The 22537-nt window shown below is 39.5% G+C and overlaps 4 protein-coding genes across 5 annotated transcripts in view; 3 read left to right on the forward strand and 1 right to left on the reverse strand.

Moving 5' to 3' along the window:
- Window positions 1–5440, forward strand: part of LOC144025666 (bifunctional heparan sulfate N-deacetylase/N-sulfotransferase 1-like) — a 47220-nt gene extending 41780 nt beyond the window's left edge. For both annotated transcript variants that reach the window (XM_077531935.1, XM_077531936.1), the window contains exons 9-15: window positions 307–403; window positions 703–826; window positions 2868–3042; window positions 3175–3345; window positions 3465–3574; window positions 3857–3959; window positions 4756–5440. In XM_077531935.1, coding sequence (XP_077388061.1) covers window positions 307–403; window positions 703–826; window positions 2868–3042; window positions 3175–3345; window positions 3465–3574; window positions 3857–3959; window positions 4756–4875 — 900 coding nt within the window. In that variant the 3' untranslated portion in view covers window positions 4876–5440. The remainder of the gene's footprint in view (window positions 1–306; window positions 404–702; window positions 827–2867; window positions 3043–3174; window positions 3346–3464; window positions 3575–3856; window positions 3960–4755) is intronic.
- Window positions 5441–7795: 2355 nt separating this feature from the next.
- Window positions 7796–11363, forward strand: cd74a (CD74 molecule, major histocompatibility complex, class II invariant chain a). The gene is made up of 8 exons (XM_077532672.1): window positions 7796–7998; window positions 8969–9135; window positions 9239–9333; window positions 9499–9555; window positions 9619–9705; window positions 9766–9835; window positions 10627–10728; window positions 10832–11363. The coding sequence occupies exons 1-7, from the start codon at window positions 7919–7921 to the stop codon at window positions 10725–10727; spliced, it is 657 nt and encodes a 218-aa protein (XP_077388798.1). The 5' UTR covers window positions 7796–7918; the 3' UTR covers window position 10728; window positions 10832–11363.
- Window positions 11364–11887: 524 nt separating this feature from the next.
- On the forward strand, window positions 11888–20573 carry LOC144026267 (uncharacterized). The gene is made up of 17 exons (XM_077532852.1): window positions 11888–11914; window positions 12002–12059; window positions 13086–13147; window positions 13210–13260; window positions 13328–13456; window positions 13738–13809; window positions 13919–14001; window positions 14837–14947; window positions 15098–15232; window positions 16624–16760; window positions 16826–17031; window positions 17104–17163; window positions 17318–17450; window positions 18717–18838; window positions 18942–19073; window positions 19292–19459; window positions 20202–20573. Exons 1-17 carry the CDS (start codon window positions 11888–11890, stop codon window positions 20394–20396), a joined length of 1881 nt encoding a protein of 626 aa, XP_077388978.1. The 3' UTR covers window positions 20397–20573.
- Window positions 20574–21067: 494 nt separating this feature from the next.
- Window positions 21068–22448, reverse strand: LOC144025610 (putative UDP-sugar transporter protein SLC35A4). The gene has a single exon (XM_077531834.1). It carries the CDS (start codon window positions 22446–22448, stop codon window positions 21489–21491), a length of 960 nt encoding a protein of 319 aa, XP_077387960.1. The 3' UTR covers window positions 21068–21488.
- Between the last annotated feature and the right edge of the window lie 89 nt (window positions 22449–22537).

Consider the following 22537-nt stretch of genomic DNA (forward strand, 5'->3'; position numbering starts at 1 on the left):
CTTAAAAAAATTTGTAGCATTAAAGGAACTTTAAATTAACACGATATTAACTCGCTAATTTTGACACACCTAGTTTAAAAAGCCACATTTTACCTTCACTTGATGATTTAGTAGGCCTATTTAAAGGGCAGTAATAGCTATTTTCATTTTATATGGGTTAAATTGAGTCACTAATAAATTTGTAGGTAATTGCTGGAAGCTATTCAGTGAATCAGAAGGCATTCAACTGTGCTTTAATATATTCATTAAATTACCATTTTTATAATCGGTATTTATTTATTTATTTACTTATTGTTGCGGCTATAGGATCCATGTGAGGACAAAAGGCATAAGGACATCTGGTCCAAAGAAAAAACATGTGACCGCTTCCCCAAGCTACTCGTCATTGGGCCTCAGAAGACAGGTGAGAAGCTGTACTTCATCCCCCCCTACAGGTTGCAGTGGAAATGACGCAGAGTCGTCTTGTTGGTTAGCCCTAAAAGCAACTGATTAGCTCTCAGGAAATGAGATATTGCTTCTTCAGTGGCCACCAGTTTGTTATTAAGGTGTTACTGCGCCGTTATGCAGTTTCCATTACACAAGTGTCAGTCTTCACTGTACGAGGTACAAAGTAATTGGATTTGCCCTGGCGTAATCCTCTTTTGTTGCTCTTTATTTCCTCCCTGCTGTCAACTCCACTCTGTCTCTTTTCTGTCCTCTCAGGCACAACGGCGCTCTACCTGTTCCTTAGCATGCACCCCGACCTGACCAGTAACTACCCCAGCAAGGAGACTTTTGAGGAGATCCAGTTCTTCAACGGCCACAACTACCACAGAGGCATCGATTGGTAAGAAAACGCAAGCAGGTCGTAATGCAAATTCGTCATATACAGTGTTCATCTACCTGTTTTTTTTATTATTTTTTTATGTTCTTTCTGATGTGCCACAAGATGGCGCCAAAACGCAGTAGGATAGAAAAGTAGTCCTGCTTGTGACATCTTGGTGCCAAGGAACTATGTTGAAGTGACATATCTTGACTGAAAAACAAGCCTTGAAGTCGGAGTGGAGCTAATTTTAGACAGTTGCATGCATACTTCGGGTGCATTATGAAATAAACAAGTCAAAGTAATCTTTAAACCGCTTCTTTTTAACTCATTAACTGCCAGACATTTTATAGCAGAGTGGCACATTTTGTCAGCCATTTTAGAACATGATGAACATCGTTCAAGACCATAGAATAAAGTTTGAGCTTTTTCTATTCTTTATGAGAATATGGTTTGATTTTACCAGAAACATGTTTCTGACCAAAAAGTGGTTGAAAACAAGCTTTTTACGAAAAGAAACATGCCCAACAGAACAGTGATTTTGGAATACATTGTCAAATTTAATAGTGTCAAATAGGGCTGTGCAATTAATTGAAATTCAATTGCAATTTCAGTTATTACAGTCCACAATTACAAAATAGTGCTTAATCGTCAAATTTTGAGTTGAGTTGATTACATTTATAAATTTACACCTTTACTAATTTAAGAAATTTTGTTTCATCCTTTTTTATTTTTTTTATTTTATTTTTATGCTACAGCAAACAGAAGGCTTTGATGCAGCCTCTCAACTGCAGAGAACGGGTGGAAAAAATGGTAGTAGTTACAAAAACAGCCAGCAGGTGGCAGCAGAGTATACTAGATCAACCACGGCCATGATGAAAGCTAGCTGTTTCCCCACAATTCTAAGCAGATTTGTGAATAACTTAGCTTTATTCTAATGCTAAGTGCTATATTATAATGCTAATTGCTGCAAAACGAAAACAGGTAGAAATATACTTTTTTTTGTCTGATGAAAGAAGAGACTTTAATATTTCTTTTGGTATTTTACATGTTGTTATAGCAAAAGAACACAATATTCTGTGGGCCTTGCAAAATCCAGTAAAACAGCCGGGAGCGAAGGGAATTGCTTCTGTGAAAATGGCTGGGAATGAATGGGTTAATATTAATTAATTAATTAATTTTAATTAATTAATTAATAATGCATTAATTAATATTAATTAGTTAGACCTTTTTTTTTTTTAATTGTTTAAACATACTCTGGTTTTGTACCAAAAAATAAATGATCGTCCTAATCGTGATTTCAATTATTACCAAAAATAATGATTAATATTTTCTTCATAATCGAGCAACCTTGTGTCAAATTATTTTTTAAGTTACACACGATTCAACAATGTTTACACCAATGTAATATCTGCTTGTCGATTTATGTAAAAAAAAAAATAATAATAATAATAATAATAGTAATGAGAGAGAGAGAGAGAGAGAGGGAGAGAGAGATAGAAGGCCTTTTTCTGAAATGAATTAACTCTGGCTCTTTTTGAACACAAGAACAGCCAGACCTTGCAGAGACTAATCGTGTCAAATGTTATTATGCCACCAAGGAGAGTTTGATTGCAGCCTGGTGTTTAAAAGCATATTCAGTCCAACTTAAATGGGAAGACAGCAGGATGCTGATTCTTTGCGAATTGTTAAATTCCACTGTGAAAATAATCTCAAGCAACAGACTAATGCTCATAAGGGCATTTCTATGCAAACGGTGCATTAGAAATGTAAATTTATACCAGGGACGATGCACTCATTATTGAACGACGCCCCCAAGCTAATTGATATTTACATCTGCCCATAGCTGCACATGCATGCTGAATTTCAAAAGGTTCAATGAGAACGGCGTCAAAGAGAGAATTTCGGATTGGTGAGCTTTTCCCTCTGCATCGTGATTCTTAGTGGGCGTCAAAAAAAAAAAAAGAAAAAAAAAAGAAAATGTGTGCAGAGAACAGCATCCACAAGAGAGCAAATTGCACCCAATCAACTGTGACCGCCATTAAGTCTGTTTATGTGCTGTCAGGTATATGGAGTACTTCCCGCTGCCCTCCAATGCTAGCTCCGACTACTACTTTGAGAAGAGTGCCAACTACTTTGATTCCGAGGTGGCTGCTCAGAGGGCCGCAGCGCTCCTGCCCAAAGCCAAGATCGTCACCATCCTCATCAACCCAGCCGACAGAGCGTACTCTTGGTACCAGGTGGGTAATCCTAAAGATCCCGCGCATCATTAGATCTAACACCTGAGCACCTTTTGGTTCTGCGATAAACATTGTGGCATCTTGACTGAAGCTGTGTGGTGCCTAATGAAGCGATAAATTCCACACCCTCAGCACCAAAGAGCCCATGACGATCCGGTAGCGTTGAAATACTCATTCCACGATGTCATCACTGCCGGCCACGACAGTCCGGCGAAACTGCGGGTCCTCCAGAATCGATGTCTGATGCCGGGCTGGTACGCCATGCACCTGGAGCGCTGGCTCAACTACTACCACTCCAGCCAGGTTTGTGTGTAATATTCAGCCAGACAGCCATCAACGCAGACTACTTTCTATCTATTTATTTAGAACCATTGCAAAGCGATTACTTTTCTGTTCTAAAATGTTTGCGTCATCTTACCCAGCTGCTGGTCTTGGATGGGCAGATGCTAAAAACTGAGCCCGCCTCCGTTATGGATAAAATCCAGAAGTTCTTAGGCTTAACTAACATCATCAACTACCACAAGATTCTAGCGTGAGTATGCACCTGCTTAAATCCATCAAAATGATATGCCAAAATAACAGGAACATTTGACAAGATTTATTAAAAGTAAATAAAGCTAGCAAAAAAAAATTATTTTTTTTTATTCAATATTTTATAAACTACACTGCTCATTTTCTTGAATAAAAAAATGTTAAATATAATAAACTCTAAAGAAACAACTGTATAATAACTTATTTTGTTGTTGTTTTTTTGTTTTTTTTATTCCATTGCACTTAAATGTGTAATCCATGATCTGGTTTTGGTCTGTTGCAGGTTTGACCCCAAGAAGGGTTTCTGGTGCCAGCTGCTGGAGGGTGGCAAGACAAAGTGTCTGGGGAAGAGTAAAGGGCGCAGGTACCCTGACATGGACCCTGAGGTACGATCATTTGACCTTGGCGTTTACCTATGCAACATAGACAAAAGTATTGGGTCTACTGGCTGGTTAAATTCAGCCACTTTTCCATTCTACCGGTTCTAACCGGCTCGGGCCTGTGTAGTTGCTTTTGCATTACACTTTTTCGGCCGTGTGGTTGCAATAGAAATGTTCTTCACAACCTTATTCAACATGGTTCGAGAATACAGACTGAGGTGGGCCATGGCGTCACCGTCATCTGATTGGCTGACAGATGTGGGCGTAGGCGTTCCTTTAAGTGATGCAGCAAAGACAATTTCCTGGTTTTAAGCGAGCGAGACGCAGATTGCCCCTGCCAAGTCTTAAAAATGACAATACACGTTTTACAACAATATTTAACCATATTTACAATTTCAAATGTGCAAATCGGTGTTAATATAGTTTTGGAATTTTCATTTTAGTTAGTTTTTTTTTTACCTTGTTTTGTTTTGTTTTAAATTTAGCTAGTTTTGATTACTTTTGAGGGCGGTTCTGTTATTATTTTCTGTTAATTTTTTTTGTGTCTGTCGATTTGTGCCTGTTGTAAGGGAGAAGTAAGAGAGGCCAGGTCAGGCTAAGCAAGGCTGTTCTGGAACCTGTAATGGGAAAAGTGCTTCTTGATTGAAAATATGGCGCTATTACAACTTTGTCTTTTCGTTGTGAGTCTGAGAAAGGTGTTTGTTGCGGTTTAAGTTAGGGTTGTTACATACTGGAATCTGCAAAAATGATGATTTCAGCTAAATTAATTTAAGTAATCTACCCCCTCTCTCTCTCCTTCCAGTCTCTGGCGTTCCTCAGGGACTACTACAAGGATCATAATATCGAGCTGTCCAAGTTGCTGTACAGAATGGGCCAGCCTCTCCCCAGCTGGCTCAGAGAGGAGTTGGTCCACACCAGGTAGCAGCCCAACCGGGGAGAGAGCAAATCAGTCCCCGCACGTTCAACACCGAGTCGGCGCTGGCCGTGTGACCATCGCACCATAATGTTGAAGGAGGCTGTTAGTTTGTAAAGATCCAAGATGGGGTGTCCAGCTGGAAGTCAAACCGATCTCTTCTGTGATCTTCCAATCAAGTGTAGGACACGAGTGGGACCCGTGAGCTTGGAGATGCCGTCGACCTTTTCTATGACAAAAATCGGGACCTCCGAGGAGGAACCGTGATGAAGAGGAGGCGCTGCATTCGCTTGCTCATTCCCCCCCCCCTCCTTCATGGTCGAAACTTCTCTCCCACATGTGACCTTGGCAAAATGAGTAACAACCAACCAACCGCGTGTGAAGGCTGGGGTTTTCGGATTCGCCGTTTCAGTTCCGAAACGGACAAAAAGTGTTGATGTTTAACGCACAGGACTTTGGACTGAGAGGGAAAAGAAAGACATTTGTTGTAAATGCCTTTTGAAACATGAGGAATTTTGGACATCTGGCTGCATGTTGTAGCCTCTTTTTTCTTTTTTTTTTTTTTTTTTTTTTTTTTTTTCTTTTTTTTTTTTTTTTTTTTTTTTTTTTTTTGGGATAGGCCTTGCTAGAATCTTGTAATTTCATTTACAAATTCCAGGACACAATCTCCATGGACAATTATCATTCGGATGTTTTTTAGTTTTTTGTTTTTTTTTGTTTTTATTTTTTTATTTTTTTTACTCAGACATTGTTCTGTAGAGTGGTGATACTTGTAGAATGTACCGAAACGAAACATCAGATTCCTCCTTCAGGCCGAATGCAGAGGACGTCAAACTGCTGCCTGTCAACACTTGACCACTGAATGGGCGAAAGCAGGAAGTGACGAACTCATGTCGAAAGCACAATATTTAACGGTACTCAACATTCATCTTAACTGGATAGCACACGAGCATTTGGTTAACCAGTCCAGTCTGTGAAGATCATAAGCTAGCTGCTCCGTCAGAGACTTAGACCGTGTATAGGACACAATTTCCCATGCTTTTCTTATATTTTCTTTCATTTCATGTCATAAATTAGAACAGCGGCGGAGTGTAAAAAGATGTCTCTTTGGAAAACCTGTCAAGTTGTCAAGGCGAACCATCCCACAACAGACCCAGCGGCACCGCACCAGACGTGTTTTGTTTTGGGGTTTGAAGGTGTTATCACTGCAACTAGATGTCAAAAATAGAAAAGAAAAAGCTGCTCTTACTGCAATAGTTTTGTACAAGGTTCTGACGTAAGAAAGAAGAAGAAGAAGAAAAAAATGCACACAGCAGTTGTTTCTTGACTGTAAATGTACATAACTGGCTCCCCTTTGGTAGACCTAAATTATTTTGAATGTGTTTGGCTCTCCATCGGTGTGCGACGTCAGTGCTGTAGGGAAATTCAACGCAATCATTTCCTCCAATGTCCTCTCACTGCCAAATGTTGTCTCCATATAAAGTATTAACGTGATAACACATAACAGCGATGATGGTACTAATAATATCCTGGACTGTATGATAAAGATTTGTAATTGTTGTCAATAATTTTTACAGTGTAACTAATATTGTCGGTGCTTTTTAATTTGCAAATAAAACACCACTGTATTTTTCACAATTTGGATGTGTTTTCCCCTCGCTATGCACTTTCACTTCTTTTATTGTTGTGAAATTCAGTTTCAGTTTGCGTAATGGGAAAATCATTTCCCCAAAACATTTGGGAATTGTTCTTTTTAATAACATACAGTGCAGCCATGGCAAAAATAAACGTTATGTTAAATGTATATCTTCACTATGGAACTGAAAAATTACTGAGCAGATTTTCAGTTTTTAATTATTAAAAAAAAAATAAAAAATCCCCATTTAGACAAAGTTCACCGTCCACATTTATTTATACACTGACTCAATGTCAATGCATTCATATATAATGTTCTAGTGTGATGGTTGCTATGACTGTTCATTGCAGGAGGCTGACAGGTTTCGTCACCATCTTTCTGCCACGGATACCCGAAGGAAAATAAGTTGGCAAACGTAGTAGTACTAAATTGTACACATTGTCTCTATAGAAGGAAGTTCACTTATATTTAGGCCTACTGCTCTTTCGTATTTTAATGTTCCAGTGTTCTAAGTCATGCTAGAAATGACCAGGGTTCTTCGATCAGGCTATAAAAATTGGTTCATCAAAATTGTCCGATAATCTCAGGGCTATGAGTAATTTTCAAAATGCAAAAAAAATAATAAAAATGCCTTGCTGTCTTTTGCCACTTATTGTTTTCACCTATAATGTTAAACATTTGACAAATTTACTCTTAATTTTGTATATGGCCAGAGTATGAACACTATCTGTTCATATTATTTATGTGCTTACCTTTTACATTTATGACATTATTATTGTTTGACAGCTAAACTTGATACGAATATACTGTACACGGTATACCGAAGAAATAAGCAGCAGGAATTGCATTCATTTTGGGCTACGACAGCAGTATTTACCAATTTAAAGGTTAACAGTAGCTGTAGTTTACAAGGTTCCTTAATTGATCCTGTAATGGTGAATTTCAGAAACTGAAATCTATCTGGATGGGAAAGCCCCTTAAAACATAATTTTAATTTTGTAGCACGTTACGCTGCAAATGAGGAAATAAAACCAACATTTCTATAAAAACTACAATTATTATAATCACAAAAAAAATTAAATTCAAGATTAGCTAGCTAATTGGGTAAAAACAAATTACAATAATGTGCTGTTTGTATTCATTTTTATGACAGTTGTGCTAAAATGTGAAGCTGTTAAAAGTAGACTTTGAGATCTTCTGCCTCTACCAACAAGTGATGCGTTTCTAAAGTAACCAATCATCACAGTCTTACTATTACTAAACCCGCCTACTTCATTTTTCCCCTCATTAGAACCTGTCTGGTTCCTCTTCCTCTTTTTCTTAAGAGAAGCATTTATTACAGGAGCGGTTTGTTGTAGTCCCAGTGTGGGTGCAATATAGTGCGACGCTAAGAAAACTTGGAGAAGCAAAAGGCAAATGGAAGAGGCTGGTGAAAATGCTCGCCTGGCGAGGACGGGCAGTGCTGAACCTCTCGTTGGTGGGGCAAGTTCCAGACGGTGAGTATTACTGGTCTCAGGTGAGCTTCGAGTTTTGACCACCCCTCAACCCCCACCGCCCCATAAAGTCCAGATTTAATCTATTCTGTCATTTTGTTTTCCCCTTAATTAGTTTTGTACGCCTTTACTTCTAATATTATATTACTCTTATAAGAGCTAATTAACATGAGGAACAAGTGTTTATGTAACTGCGTAGGCGAGTTTCATACTTTCGGTTTGTATTCCACAAGAAAAAAAAAAATGTTTCCACGAATGGCAAAAGTAAAATCAACTTTTCAAGGTGATATAAACACCTTAATGAGAGTGTTTGAATTAGTTTTTTTTTTTTTGTTCTTCTTCTCTTCTAAGGCTGAATTTCAGGGTTTACTTCCTCCTAGTTGGTGACCGTGATTTTTTTTTGGCATTTTGATCGTCATACAAATAACAATAATAGCAATATGCCATAAGGTTTTGATATTTAGAAGTAAATCAAATATATGTGCGACCTGAGATACGTCATTTCGAAGTTAAGACCCGTATTACGTACGGGGCGCGGCGTAATACATCGTTTTTGCGTGTTTATTGTTATGACCTACAAGCAGGGACGTGCTGGGAACAAAATTTATGGGTGGGTGGGGGTTTACCGTTGTCGGGAAACTCACGAAATTCCCGATGGCTACCACCACACCCCTGCCTAAAAGTGTTTCACTTTTACTTATGTGATTTACTGTAACTATGACTTTGCTATTGTGTTAGCATAGATTATTAAAAACCTACTATTTTAAATTAGCTGTATTATATTAATGCAAAAAAAACAACTAAATTGCTTATTTAACGAATCAATAGTTGATTTAACACTACCAATTTAAAAGTGTTGTTCACGTTTGTGAAGATAATGTACCGTAGTCATTGTTGTTTTTTTATGTTGAAATGGCTCCACTGAAGTCACACTGAGCTATTTGATGATTTCTACCCACCCATCCCTCCACAGTGGCTCCACTGGCTACGCGGTGAAGGTGGCAGGCCTGACGACGCTGGCGTGTCTACTGCTGGCCAGTCAGGTGTTTGTGGCCTTCATGGTGTTCGATCAAAGGCAGCAGATCCAAACATTGCAGAAGGACTCTGACAAACTCACCAGGCAGATTCATGCAGCTCAAGGTAAAAATATTAATGAAAGACATTTGGTGGAATAAGGCCGGGTATCGGCCTGATATCAGTACTCGCCGTCCCTCCAACATCAGTTTTAAACTTGTCCCCACAGTTGCTCCCATAAAGATGCGTGAGCCATTGAACCACTTCCCGATGATGGAGGCACTTTTTGATTTGGACTCACCAGCGACCAAGGCACCCGTGAAAGTAAGTTCTTCCCCTCCCTCTAGGCATACAATGTAATATAAACAATTAATTAATATAAAAGGATAAGAAGTTGGGTGTTCACTGAATGTCCATTTTAAAAATTATAATATAACTTAGTATTGTTGTACAAGTCTAATACAAAAGGATCCTTTTGTGTTTTTGCAGCAGGAAGAGAAGAACAGGGATTACGTTGGTGTGGATGAGATGATTGGGCTTATGGAGGTAATTTTCACACAGAACCCCCCACAAGATCCTAATTTTTATTAAACAAAATGTACATTTTAGGAGAACTTTAAGATGCCCAAATTCAACGACACCATGCTGGCCAACTTGAAGGGCCTGAAGCAGCAGTTGAGCCACAGCAACTGGAAGGTAAAACAACATGCTCGCACACAAACGTTTTATTTATTGACAAAAAATATCTTTTGCCAGAGCTTTGAATCTTGGCTGCGCAACTGGATAATGTTCCAGATGGCCCAGGAGAATCCTGCAACCCCTAAAGGTGAGCAACGCAACTACAACTTCCTTCCCGGAGGATCTTGCGGATTTCGCAGTCGAATGACTACTAGAATAATAGAGCAAAGACCTCCACCAAGGCCAAACAGTCCTCAATTAGCATGTGATGCTCTTACTGCAAGTACAATAGTGCAGTGTTTCCAAATGTTTGTTGAGACATGCCACATATTTTACGGTTGAGAAATCTCATGCCACACCATAAACTAAAGTGTCATAAAACATGTACACAGTGGTACCTTGACTTACTAGCTTAACTCACTTAAATCATGTATGTATGTACTCAGTTTTCTACATTGAAATGTTTTAGTCCCCTAAAAAAAAATATATATATACATTTATCTAACAAAGAACAATAGTATTCTAAAAGTAATAACAACAATAAAACACAATAAAAAAAGAATGTAAAGAAAAAAATAATTGCAATTAGTGTACATATTCTTGTATTTGTGTGTTTGATGTGCATCTTTAAGGGGTGTGGCCTAGTCATTTATTGTGTATCCCCGCTATTCATGTGTGATAGGGGCCAGTCCGGCCCACGAATAGCGAAAATTTGCCATTCAATTGCATTGGGAGCCCATATACCACTAATAAGCGTTTTCCATGAAAAACAAGGAAACCCATCCCATTGCGGGCACCTCCATAAAAGGCCGTCCCGAGTGCGTCGCAGGTCGAAGTTTATTTTAGGACTTGAGGCCGTCTGTCACAAATGCAATCTGATGAAATGGACTTTTATTTATTTATGTATTTATTTATTTATTTTTATCATGCTCACTTTAGCTAATCCCCACGACCCGACCTCGGATAAGCGGAAGAAGATGGATGGATGGACTTTAGCTGATGATGAGAAGTCTCCCGGCATAATTGATGACCTTAAATAGGGTAATTACTAAATAGGCTCACTAGCATGATATTCTTTTGAACTATTTTCTAAATATACATCTACAGTAATATATATACTAACGTTTTCTTCTCCCTTTTACAGTTTGAAGAAATGAAGCTAAGTGCTATTGCTATCTATCTACAGCGTCTTGATCTTCATCTGGTTGATATGCATCATAATCATCACTTCATATAGTGTAATGATAATTAACTGCTGTAGTGGGGCCACATTATACCTGATTGCTTATGTGGAAAGCTTTTTAGGGGTGTTAACGCTAATCTTTAAAAATATCTGAGAAAGGGTTGGGGTTTTTTTTGTGTGTGTTTTTTTTTTAAACACAGCAATTTGTGTTGAATAATGTTGGATTGTTATTGGTATTTTATTGAATCAACTAATGAGTGCATTTTGTCTGTATAATCTGGCATTGGGGTTAGTTTTGTCATTAACAATGCTTTTACGACATTGTGAAAACTGACATTTTGATGCAGCCAAAGAACACAAAAATGTTTGTTTTTCATAGAAAGCTGCATGCAAAATATGTTGCAAAACTTGGGTGAATCCATTTAACAGCTTAGCAAAGAACTTTGTCTTTTTTTAATTAGGGAGAAGTTAATAAAAAATGTGCTAAATTCAATTGTGTCTCCTTGACTGAATTATTTTTGTTATATTTTGGTTCAGTCATAATCTTATCTTTTACTTAGTTTGTTAGCGTACAAACCTTTGTAACAATAACCAAATCTAATGTAATACTGTTTAGCACGTTGACGTTTTGTACAATGGCCTCAATAAATATGTACATTCACATTAGTCTTAATGACACAGCTGATGTAAGACTCAACCGGGGTGTGAAATGAATCCTCATTAATTGCTATTTTTTTTTCTTGATATTACATCATTCAGTCATGACATGGAATGTTAATTAAAGCTAAACCAACTGCAAAGTATTGAAACAAGACAGAAATGCTGCAAAAAAAAGAAAAAAAGCAGAACTGCCCTTCACTTTTATTTCTGCCTTGGGTGAAATGACTGTACCATATAAACTCTTTTACACCTTGGTAACCATAATCCTTCAGTGAAAGTAGATTCGGTGTCCTTAATAATTGAGTAGAGTGTAATATAATCCATGTCTGCTAGTGGAGATGCAAACATAAGCTCAGCATGGCATCTACTGGTGTGAAAGACGCTGTGAGTAGTCATTCCTTTGTTGCAAAATGGCAGATTTTTTTTTCTTTTCCTATGAATGTCTCCGGTGACCTTTATTTTTGTCTACAGACGTTAATGAGGGATGGTGAAGCAGTGAAAGTGGGAGTTGTACTAAATGCACTACCAGGTAAGGCTTGTTCTCACAATGTCAACCAAAATTACTGGAAGTGAGTTAGATTTGTGACAGCATGGCAAAGTAGTGGTAGTGCATCTGCCTTACAGTTCAAAGGTTCTAAGTTTGAATCTTGGCTCTATCCTTCCCTTGTGGAATTTAAAAAAAAAACAAAAAACAAAAAAAAACATTCAACATGTTAGGTTCTTTGAATGCTAAATTCACCATAGGCGTCAATGAGAGCGTGAATCATGCTTGTTTATATGTGTCCTGTGATTGGCTGATGACCAATTCACCCCATTTCTGTCACCCAATGTTGACATCATGTTTGAGGTTTGCCTGGTTGAGTGTGGGGAATCAGCAGGGAGGCAAGTACAAATGGAAAAACAAGACGTTTTCGAACTAATTAAAAATTCTACATTAATTAACAAAAGTAAAAACCAAAAATAAAAATCATGAACAGACAAGAGAAAGAAAAGACAAATCTAACCAACACCAAGTCAACACAACGCAGATCATGACGAACTTATTAGATATGAACACTATATGTCTCAAGGCGGAGTCGGCAGCATTGTCACTAGTCGGCCATCTTGGGACAGGGGACTCCTCTGTGTAGCTGTAGTCTGTAGTAAGGTGGATGATTTACTGTAACTAGCTGGATTCTCGACGGCTTTACAAACGGATTGTAACAAACGAAAGCCTTCATAATATCATTATAATTCAGGCAGTATTTTTAAATTTCAGATTTTATTGAATGCAGCATAGTTGATTGTGTCATCTAACAACAAAAATGAAAATCAGTTGAAAATTTCTGACGACATCTAATGTTATGAGTGATCGAGCAGCTATGTCCCAAGATGGCCGCCCTGTGACGAGGTTAGTTCACACTAATTCATTAATGAAACCACTGTTCTGATATAATGACAAGTATCAGCTTTGAAAATCTCAGCCTCACCCGTGATGCTAATGAGGACAAACTGAATAGAAAATGGATGGACAAAATTGGATTTATATTTGCATAATGGCTGTTTCGCTCAAAAGGTCAAGATTGCGTCTTCATTCATGAAGATGGACAAAGTTTGGATTACATACCAAAAAATGAGGTACTTCCACAGTTACCATGTCACAATATTTGCCTTTTATGAGCATGCTCTTCTCCATACAGCAACTACAGCGCTTGTCATTCGACCAAGCCGTGACTGTGGACAACATGCAGGTAACGACACGTCTGCGGCCAGCAACATGCCCACACTTTAACTCACTCGAGCATGTGTCACTCAAAGCGATTCCACCTGGAGCTCCTTCAGCCCCTCACTGATTGCATGTGTGGAGGTTACAATGGGTCACTACTTGTATGCGGAGCCTCCATGGAAAACATCGGCACACTGATGGATGACCTTATCGTCCAACAGGTACAGTACTTAAACCTTCCACTAGAGGGTGCGTTACAATCATTTAGTTTATTTTCACTTAAGTCTGAAAATGATCATTTACAAGTTACGTATCTTTGTTCTTCTATCTATGCGAGTAATAATTGTGAATAATTTGAGATGATAATCAATATGTCAGCATTTTTACTTTTTGTGACTTTTTGTTTTGTCCAGTAGTGTGCCAGTTGTAATTGTTCTAATGTAAAATATGTGCCTTGTCTAAGTTATTCGGTGTGTTGTTGTCCACCTTGCGTTTTTCTTAGGTGTTGACAAATGTCCTCAGTCGTGTGATGTCACCTGTAAAAGAGCTGTTTGTCTCTGTGTCCTACCTTCAGGTTTGTTTGTGTGACACCATAACACGCTATTACAGACATGACATTGTGGACTGTTTTGTTTTTGTGTTTTGGTTTGGGTTTGGGTTTGTTTTTGTTTTGTTTTACACAGTTTCATCCAGATGGCAGTGTGGTGGACCTCTTGAACCCTGACACACAAACTCTAGAACTTTTTCATCATCCGGTCCTGGGAGGGTGAGTATCAATGATTCCCAAGCAATGTGCCACAGTGATCACCAGGAGTATCGTGGGAAAAGTTAGTTTCTCTTAATTAGTTCTAAGTGTATCATTTTCATCACTTACGGTAAGAATGTTCATCTATGTATGCTAGAGATATATAGTGACAGTTATAGCTTTGTGTCCAACTACTGTATACTAGAAATGTAATGATAAGGGCAATATTGTGATATTGTGATACTAAAACTGCCACAATATCGTCATGTTCACAATATTTAAAAGGAACACATCTGTTAAAAAAAAGTCAGGTTGATTTCCATTTGTGCAGTTCTAGTACCCCCTAGTGGCTAGTTTATTAGTGCAATATAATTTTCATTAGAGATGTTTTGGACTTCTATGTTTAAAATCTATGCTAATTGTCAGATGAAGGGGGAACCTAATTTGGTTGTGAAGCGATAAATGTGTGCTTGCATTAGCAAGTGCCTCAATATTGTTATTAGAGATTATAGGTGGTTTATATGCATTCCTGTTATGTACAAATGCACAATATTGTGCTTTAGTATGAGCTGTTTTTTTACAATGTTGTGATCTTTTTTTAAATATAATAAATATAAATATAATAGTAAATATAATAAATATAATTATAATAGTAGTGTAGCCAAGAGAAATGTTATGTTTACAATTTCATGACAGATAATAAAATTTAGATTGTAAATGACCTCTCATCATTTATGTAAACTGTGTCTTGGCTCAATGAACACTCTAAACTCTAATCCCATCCAGTGACAAATGCGAGCACTTAAACGTGTATTTTGCTTTCATTACATTGAAAAACTGACTTGAATTTTTCCAGTGTTCTCAGAGGTTTGGCCGAGGTGTGCGTAGGCTCCGCAGCGGAAGCCTACACGTTCTATAAAACATGCAGGGAAGCACAAAAGGCCAAAGAAGAGTTCATTTCAACAAGGTGGGTCAAATGAACTCCGGCTGTGTCTGGCAGAGAACTCACCCTGTGTGGTGGTTACACAAGCGAGAATTAAAAATGTTTGACTGCATCACGTAAAAAAGACTCACCTTTACCAGCTTGCTGTGTGTTATCGACTGCTTTTGTGTTCAGCAGATGTAGTTGGCTTTTCACAGTGGCGGTGGAGTGGAAACGCCGAGAGGAGGGGGAAGTGCCCTTTCAGCTGTGTAGAAGCAGACTGCGGGTGTTTGGTCTGGTGGGAGGAGCCAATGTGACGGACCTCACGGGGTCAGTTGACAAGTCTTCTTTATGTGTTTGCTGAATTTGTCTTAGATGTGAAAATCATCATTAAACCTGAGATGAATTGGGATGGAATATTTAGAAAACAATATGCACCAATTAATTTCTGTTTACATTTTCAAATGATCTACAACATTCCTAGAAGATCACATTGTCCCAACATTGGTGAGCTATTTTTGCCGAAAATGGAGGAGTGACTTGGAGCCAACCACAACAAGGAGTCATGTCGTGTCACTTATGACAAAACTCCTTTCAACTCTGCCTCTGGATCATTTCATCGCACTGTGAAAATTAGTGTCTGGTGTGCAGTTAGGGTTCTCAAGGCAATGTTATGCATGATTGCACACAGGTAGAGTTAAAACTATTAAATCATGGCTTTTACACTTACTTCCAACAGCATCCACAATCTGTTAGCATGGACAAAAAATTTAGTGGCACTGTTTTGTTTTGTTTTTTTAAATCGTTTTAAGTCGGGTCCAAAATGTATGGAAGAGGATTAGGTCCAGTGAAGACAGAAAAAAAGAGTTGGCAGGATTCTCACTTCATTAGAAGACTTTAATCACACAATTCAAACTATAAAGTGAGAATTTTCATTTTAAAGTGAGAATTGTGATTTTAATCTCAGAATTCTCACTTTAAAGTCAGAATTCTGATTTTAAAGTCAAGTCTTCTGACTTGACTTTAAAGTGAGAATTCTGTCATTAAAGTGAGAGTTTTGAGAATAAAGTCAGATTCTCACTTTAAAGTGAGAATTCTGATTTTAAAGTCAAGTCAGAATTATCACTTTAAAGTCAGAATTCTGAGAATAAAGTGAGAATCCTGCCAACCTTTTTTTTTTCCCTCTCTTCATTGGCCCTAATCCTCTTCCATAAAAATGTGACCTGTGATTGAGAAGCCCAGGATGTTGTTTTAGTGTGCAATTTAAAACACCAAAGAAATGTTTAATAAATTCCATATCATTGTTGGCAACATGGCGGCACATTGGTTGAGTGGTTGGCACGTCCGCCTCCCAGTTCTGAGGACTCGGGTTCGAGTCCAGGCTCCGGTCTTCCTGGGTGGAGTTTGCATGTTCTCCCGTGCCTGCCTGGGTCTTTTCCGGGTACTCCGGTCTCCTCCCACATTCCAAAGACATGCATGGCAGGTTAATTGGGTGCTCCGAATTGTCCCTAGGTGTGCTTGTGAGTGTGGATGGTTGTTCGTCTCTGTGTGCCCTGCGATTGGCTGGCAACCAGTTCAGGGTGTCCCCCGCCTACTACCCGAAGCTGGCTGGGATAGGCTCCAGTACCCCCGCGACCCTTGTGAGGCGTAAGCGGTTAAATTAAGAAAATAGATGGATGGATAGATGTTGGCAACATTGTCATTTCATGTCATGTCTCCAGCGTCAACCCACTGCTGAATGTTCTGGATCAAATCCCACATGAAGCCACGAAAACAGACCCGCTCTTGCATTCCCTTCTAAGTGACGCTCTCACGGGGAATAACAGGACGGCGCTCATCTACTTTATCCAACCTCAAGGTGCTTCGCTCTCCTTCAATCTAACCTTTGCTCAAAACACGAGTCTTACTCATCCTCATTAACAGGCGTTTTGGATGACGAGACGCCATCTGCTTTAGCTTTGGCCCAAAAAGTGAAGCGTTTAGTGACGAGGGCCTCCCAGTTTTGCTGGAGTCCGGAGAAAACGGAGCGAGAGATCCGAGGTCGCATTACGGAGCTGAGACATGCGGTGATGTCAGATGATGGGACGTATAACATCCACAGGCTTGATGAGCTCATCCGAAGCCTGCAGGTCATTTATAACATCGACATTGGACTATGTATCAAACATATTGAACTCATAAGTGAGTGGTCCTCTCAACAGATTGTGAAAGAACAGTCGTGGGAGAAGAAAAGGGAAGAATCAGAGAGGATTAAACTTAAGGTTTGAACATCCATTTACGTTGATTTAATTGGAGCTGGCAAAAGTACAGACAGAAAATAACACCTACTTTGACAAGTATAACAAAATAAAATACAAATAAAACCACTGGTTTTATCCACCCGTCCTCAACACAAATATTCTGTTGGTCCGGCAGCTGTGTGGGCCCCAAAAGAGCCAAATGGACGATCACTTATCTGGAGGGCGTAGCATCGATCCCAAAGGGGGTTCGGACACCGTGAAAAGCTTGCAGGAAGACTTGAGGCAGGAAATGGAGGCACATGTAAAAGGTAAAAGTCGCCACACCCTTGTTGATTTTTGTCATATCAAATTTTAAGTGTTTTTCCTCTGTTAATGAGACATACCTTTACAAAACCTGTTTGCACAAGTCTGCACACCCTCTTATACCTGAGGCTGTGTTGCGAATTAACCAAACTCACGTTGCTGTAAGTGGGAGCCATCACACAACTGTGTGTGCCTTTGATGAATCCCAAATAAAGTTAAGCTGTTGTAGTAGGCTTTTCCTGACTTTCTATTAGAAGCTGGAAATTTTTGTGCTTACACTGGCTGGCTCTTAATTCCTTCCACCTTGTTTAAGTCCCCAATTCCAGCTGAAAATAGCCCCAAAGCACGTTGCTGCCCGTGACCGTGCTTCACAAAATCTCCTAAAGAACACCACTGTACTCACAGTGATGCAGGGTGGAGTTTCCACATGTTTCGCTTCTTCAATTTTGCTTCCTCTGTCAAAATTTATTATGTTTTTTAAATCAACTTGACATTAATGGTTACGGTAATGGTGGAACTGATTTATCTTGGTCTCATTTTGTTACATCAGAAAAAATGGGCATTTTAACAGGGGTGTGTAGACTTTTATTTTTTATTTATTTATTTATGTTTTAATCCATTTTGTTTACACCACTGCATCACTTGAGCATTTTTTTTGCCCCTCTCATGTTTATAAATAAACATTACAAATCGCTCTTGAAATTCAAGAAATATATGTCTGTAAACAATCAAACTGAATCCTGTAGGGAAACCGTCCATCAGTATATTTTATGCACGTCCCATAAAAGTAATAATCCAGTTCAGTTCATACAAAACAATCTACAGTAGAAGTCCTTTTTTTGGTTTTATACATTTAAACTATGTTATCCATGCACCCTGATCATTTCCCCCTGCCACATAACTCACATTTCTGACTGGTATTTATTTATTTTTTTAAATTCATGTCCACAAATGCCATTTGATTTTCTTATTGGTGCACACAAATGGATGAGGAACAATTAGTGTGTGGTTAGTTTTTTTTTGTGTGCCCATGTTTAGATTCTAAATACTATTATTTAGGCACAAAATATGAACATGCCTAGTACACAAAAGAATCCACATATTTCTAGGAATCCACTGAAATAACAAGCCTGTTAAATGACTATACAGTTTGTGCCAATCAAAACAAAGTCTTATTCGCCAAGGTACCTTTTGATATGCCCCCGTATTGAACGCTACTTGATTGCACAGGTGCGGCCAGTGGATGTATGTTGCGTGTCTCATGTCTGTAGAAGACACAGGCAGCGTGGAGAAAGTCCAGGAGAGCATAACAAGGATCCTGAAGTTGATGGAGGCTCTCAGAGAGGAACCGATAAAGAACATTCCTGCAGAAAAATGTGACCTCTGTCTACAAGTAACACAATTCATCTATCTTGTGTTTTTTTAATCATTTTAAACCTCTCTGTATACACAAGACTCTCTCACTCTAACTCCCCCTCCCTTTTTTTTTTATAAAGTTAAATGATGAGTATCAGTTGGAAGACTGCCATGCACACGAACGTAGGAGGCAACTGAAGGAGCTCAGCGGGAGATTAATTCAGCAGGAGGTGGAGAAAATGGAGCGAGACTTGGCGAGGGAGCAGCTTCCAGTAAGCTAATGAGATGAGCTGTATATGTTTTCATACTGTATTATTCAGTGTGTTATCTATCTTAGGAGAGAATGCTGAGTCACTCAACCAGATGGGGGGGGAAAAAAGGACATCAATCAGTGTATTTTGGGGGAATTGTAACCAAAACTATAAAACACACAGTAGTAACAAGAAGTAAAGCGCAAATGATGATGATCAATCTCAATATACTTTGTAAGAGCGAGGGCGTGCGGAGAGAGCTGCTGGTGATGAGCGGTGAGAGACGGGTCCTGGTGCTGCAGATGGAGGCCCTGCGAGCGGAGGCCCAGCAGGCCCACAAGGACCTGCTGGAGAAGTGTCACAAGCACCAAAATGAGCTGCGACGTCTGAGGGAAGAGAGTATCCAGGTGGGGTCCAAATTTTGTAGGCAGTCGGGGCACAAATGTAAACTCAATCATTCATGTATAGTCTTCCACTTATGTGGCGCGGTGTTGAATATCATTTATTTTTTTTTAGGGGACTAATGTCTCCTTGGCTGAGGCTCAGTTTACCTTCCCAGTCATTTTTCTTTAATGTTCTACAATATTACGATAACAGATACACATATATTTGTTGTGAAACTGCTCTTTGTCTCTATTGTACTGCCCCCAAGTGGCCAAAGCATGCACACCAGAAGGAGCAGCACAATAGCGATTGAAATGAAGCAAAAAATGTGGCGAAAAGTTTATCTTACAACCCTAATTGGTCAAATTAAGTAAATGTTAATTAGTCAAAGAAAGTTGAACAAAAAAAAAGAAAACTTTGGAATGATGCAAAACTGTGTGATAATTACAATGTTTATTTCATACACAATAACTCTGTTGTGTTAAAACCCCTTAATGTCCCATTTATATTTTTCTATTACTACTGAGATGTTAATTAATGTATGCTGCCCCCTATTGAGCGAACAATCAAGTGAAATGGAGGCAAAAAAAAAGAGAAAAGGAAACCAGCACCAAGGGACAAGTTGTTCCTTACAGCTATTTCATTGTATTAAAACACTATAAATCAAATTACAGTAAATCTGTTAACTCGCTTGAAACTCTTTGACATTTTCCCAACCATGTTATGTTTTTTTCCAAGGCTTTTTTTTCTTTCTCAACTCTGAAGGTGTTCAGGAGGTTTCATGAATCGAGTGAGGATCTGAGGAGGACGTCGGAGGCCAGATACAGAAGCGTGCTGCTGGAGGCTGTGCATGACGCCGTTTACCTGTCTGCTCAGAACCAGCAGCTGCATGCTGACAACAAACAACTGCGTAAAGGTGGGTTTGGGTTACACTTGCTATTCGTACACTGTGTGTCATAGGAATTGGTCTATATCTGTCTTATTTTATTATTATTATTATTATTTTTTACAGATCTGGGGGAGTTGAAAGATACTCTAACCAAGTGAGGTGAGCACAAAGCTCCTCCCAAAACTGGCTAAATGTGACTAAAAGGTGGAATTCCCTGGACCTTATGAAAATAAATAAGCAACACCTTATCATCACATCTAATTTATTTGCGTTATTATTTGAAATTACTCAAACCATTGAAGAATAAATATAACTTTAAAAGCAATTAAAATAAAGCCGTACACACGCTTGAAAAATTAATGTATAGGATTAAAAAGGGAAGAAACAAAAGAATGAGTCCGCTATAGAGTGTGACGATATAGATATCACGATAAATCGTGATACTTTGTCTCCCGATAGTTCATCGATATGTCTGTGCAAGTATCGCGATATTTGTAGTTAACATGCAGCCACTATAACGGCTCCATTGTTCATTACTGAGCAATTACTTGGCGGGCCGCTAGGGGGAGCGCCTCATAAGGGTGGCGAGGAAATGTACGGAAGTCTTTTGGCGAAATACACACATTTGTCCAGCAACTGACTGCCTTGCATACGTTTCTATGAAAAACGTGTATTACATCTTCAATTTTAACATTTTAAAACGTTTTGTTTAGACCTTTTGAAGCACACAGCTTGAGGAATATTAATAATTTAATACTGAAGTAATTTTATTTACTTTTGCAATGTTACACAAAACAGTTGTCTCACAGTTTATAAAATGAAACAATTGACTATATGACTGACATGTTGCATGACAATAGTGTTTAAAAAAGACATTTGTTTACAGAAAGTGGGCTCTGTTAAGAAGGCAGCATTTGTATTTGTTAAAAAACACACTAAAATACTCACTGTGAAGACATCAGTGTTAATATTGTGTTTCAGTGATGGTGAAACTATTTTCTCATTGAAAAAACAACTGTTTGTCTTGATTAGTTTTATAGTAGATTATCATGGATTTATTACCTGACCAATATAGAATCGTCATATCGTGAGTTAATCGTTATCGTGAGCCTTGTATCGCATATCGTATTGTATCGTGAGGTACCCAGAGGTTCCCACCCCTACTATGTGTAGTAAAGAAAAGCTGCTAGGGCGACCATGCCGAGCGGTATCAGGAAGAAGAACGTAAGCTGCAGCCCTAAAACTGCCCACGACATCACAGCGTTGACCAGCATGGAGCAAGAGATGACGAAGAGCCGAGTGATGCCGCTGCCGTGTTTCAACACGACAGACATCAGAAGCCCGTTGGCCGCCTGTCCCGCTATGATGACCCATACGGTCCACGAGTATCCTTCCAGAAAGCTTTTGTCGCTCGCGAGGGCAGAGAACGAAGACAGCCCGTTGATGAGCACGCCGAAAACGTAGAGGTAGAGATTTTGAAGGCTGAGCGGCAGCTTCTGACTCTTCAGCACCCTTTCTGTATAAACAGCCGCCAGCCCGGATACGCAGCAGTACACCAGCATGAGGAAAAGCCCCCACGCTGTGATATGAAGGCCGGCCCCTCGATGAGCGACGCCATCATCCGCCAGGTCCAGGCTGGAGTAGCTGTGGCACACGCCCGCCACCATGAGGAGCCCCAGGCTGACCCACTGACCCCAGCGCAGCCTCTTGCCCAGGCACAGGGAGTATAACAGAGCAGTGGCGGCGATTTTGAGATTGCTGAGAACCTGGAAGGAGCTGGGGTCCATGTGCGCCTGCATGAGGACAACCAGGTTGTTGTTGAGGGCGTAGAGCGTGGCGGGGACGGCGTAGGGCGCCACGAGGAACGGGGACGGAGGGACGAGGAAGGCCGACGCGCCCCCGCTGGTAACGAGAGCGGCGAAAGACACCAGCAGTTTGGAGAGCTCGATCATGACGACACACGAGGAAGAGTCGAAAGGGACGCGGCCATCGACTTTACTCAGAGCGATAAGCGGCGCGTGAGAGCCGTAGATGAGGACCATTACGCACAAGAGGGCGCCCCACCGCAGCTTCGGCAGCCACCTCCTCCTGTACCTCGCCCTCTCGTTCTGGATCACGATCATTATTGCTAACGTTAAATTAAATATTAATTTACAACATGAACTGCTAAATTAACTTCAAGCAATCTGAAACACCTCATGAAATGTGACGG

The sequence above is a fragment of the Festucalex cinctus genome, chromosome 9, assembly GCF_051991245.1.
Source record: "Festucalex cinctus isolate MCC-2025b chromosome 9, RoL_Fcin_1.0, whole genome shotgun sequence".
NCBI lineage: Eukaryota > Metazoa > Chordata > Actinopteri > Syngnathiformes > Syngnathidae > Festucalex > Festucalex cinctus.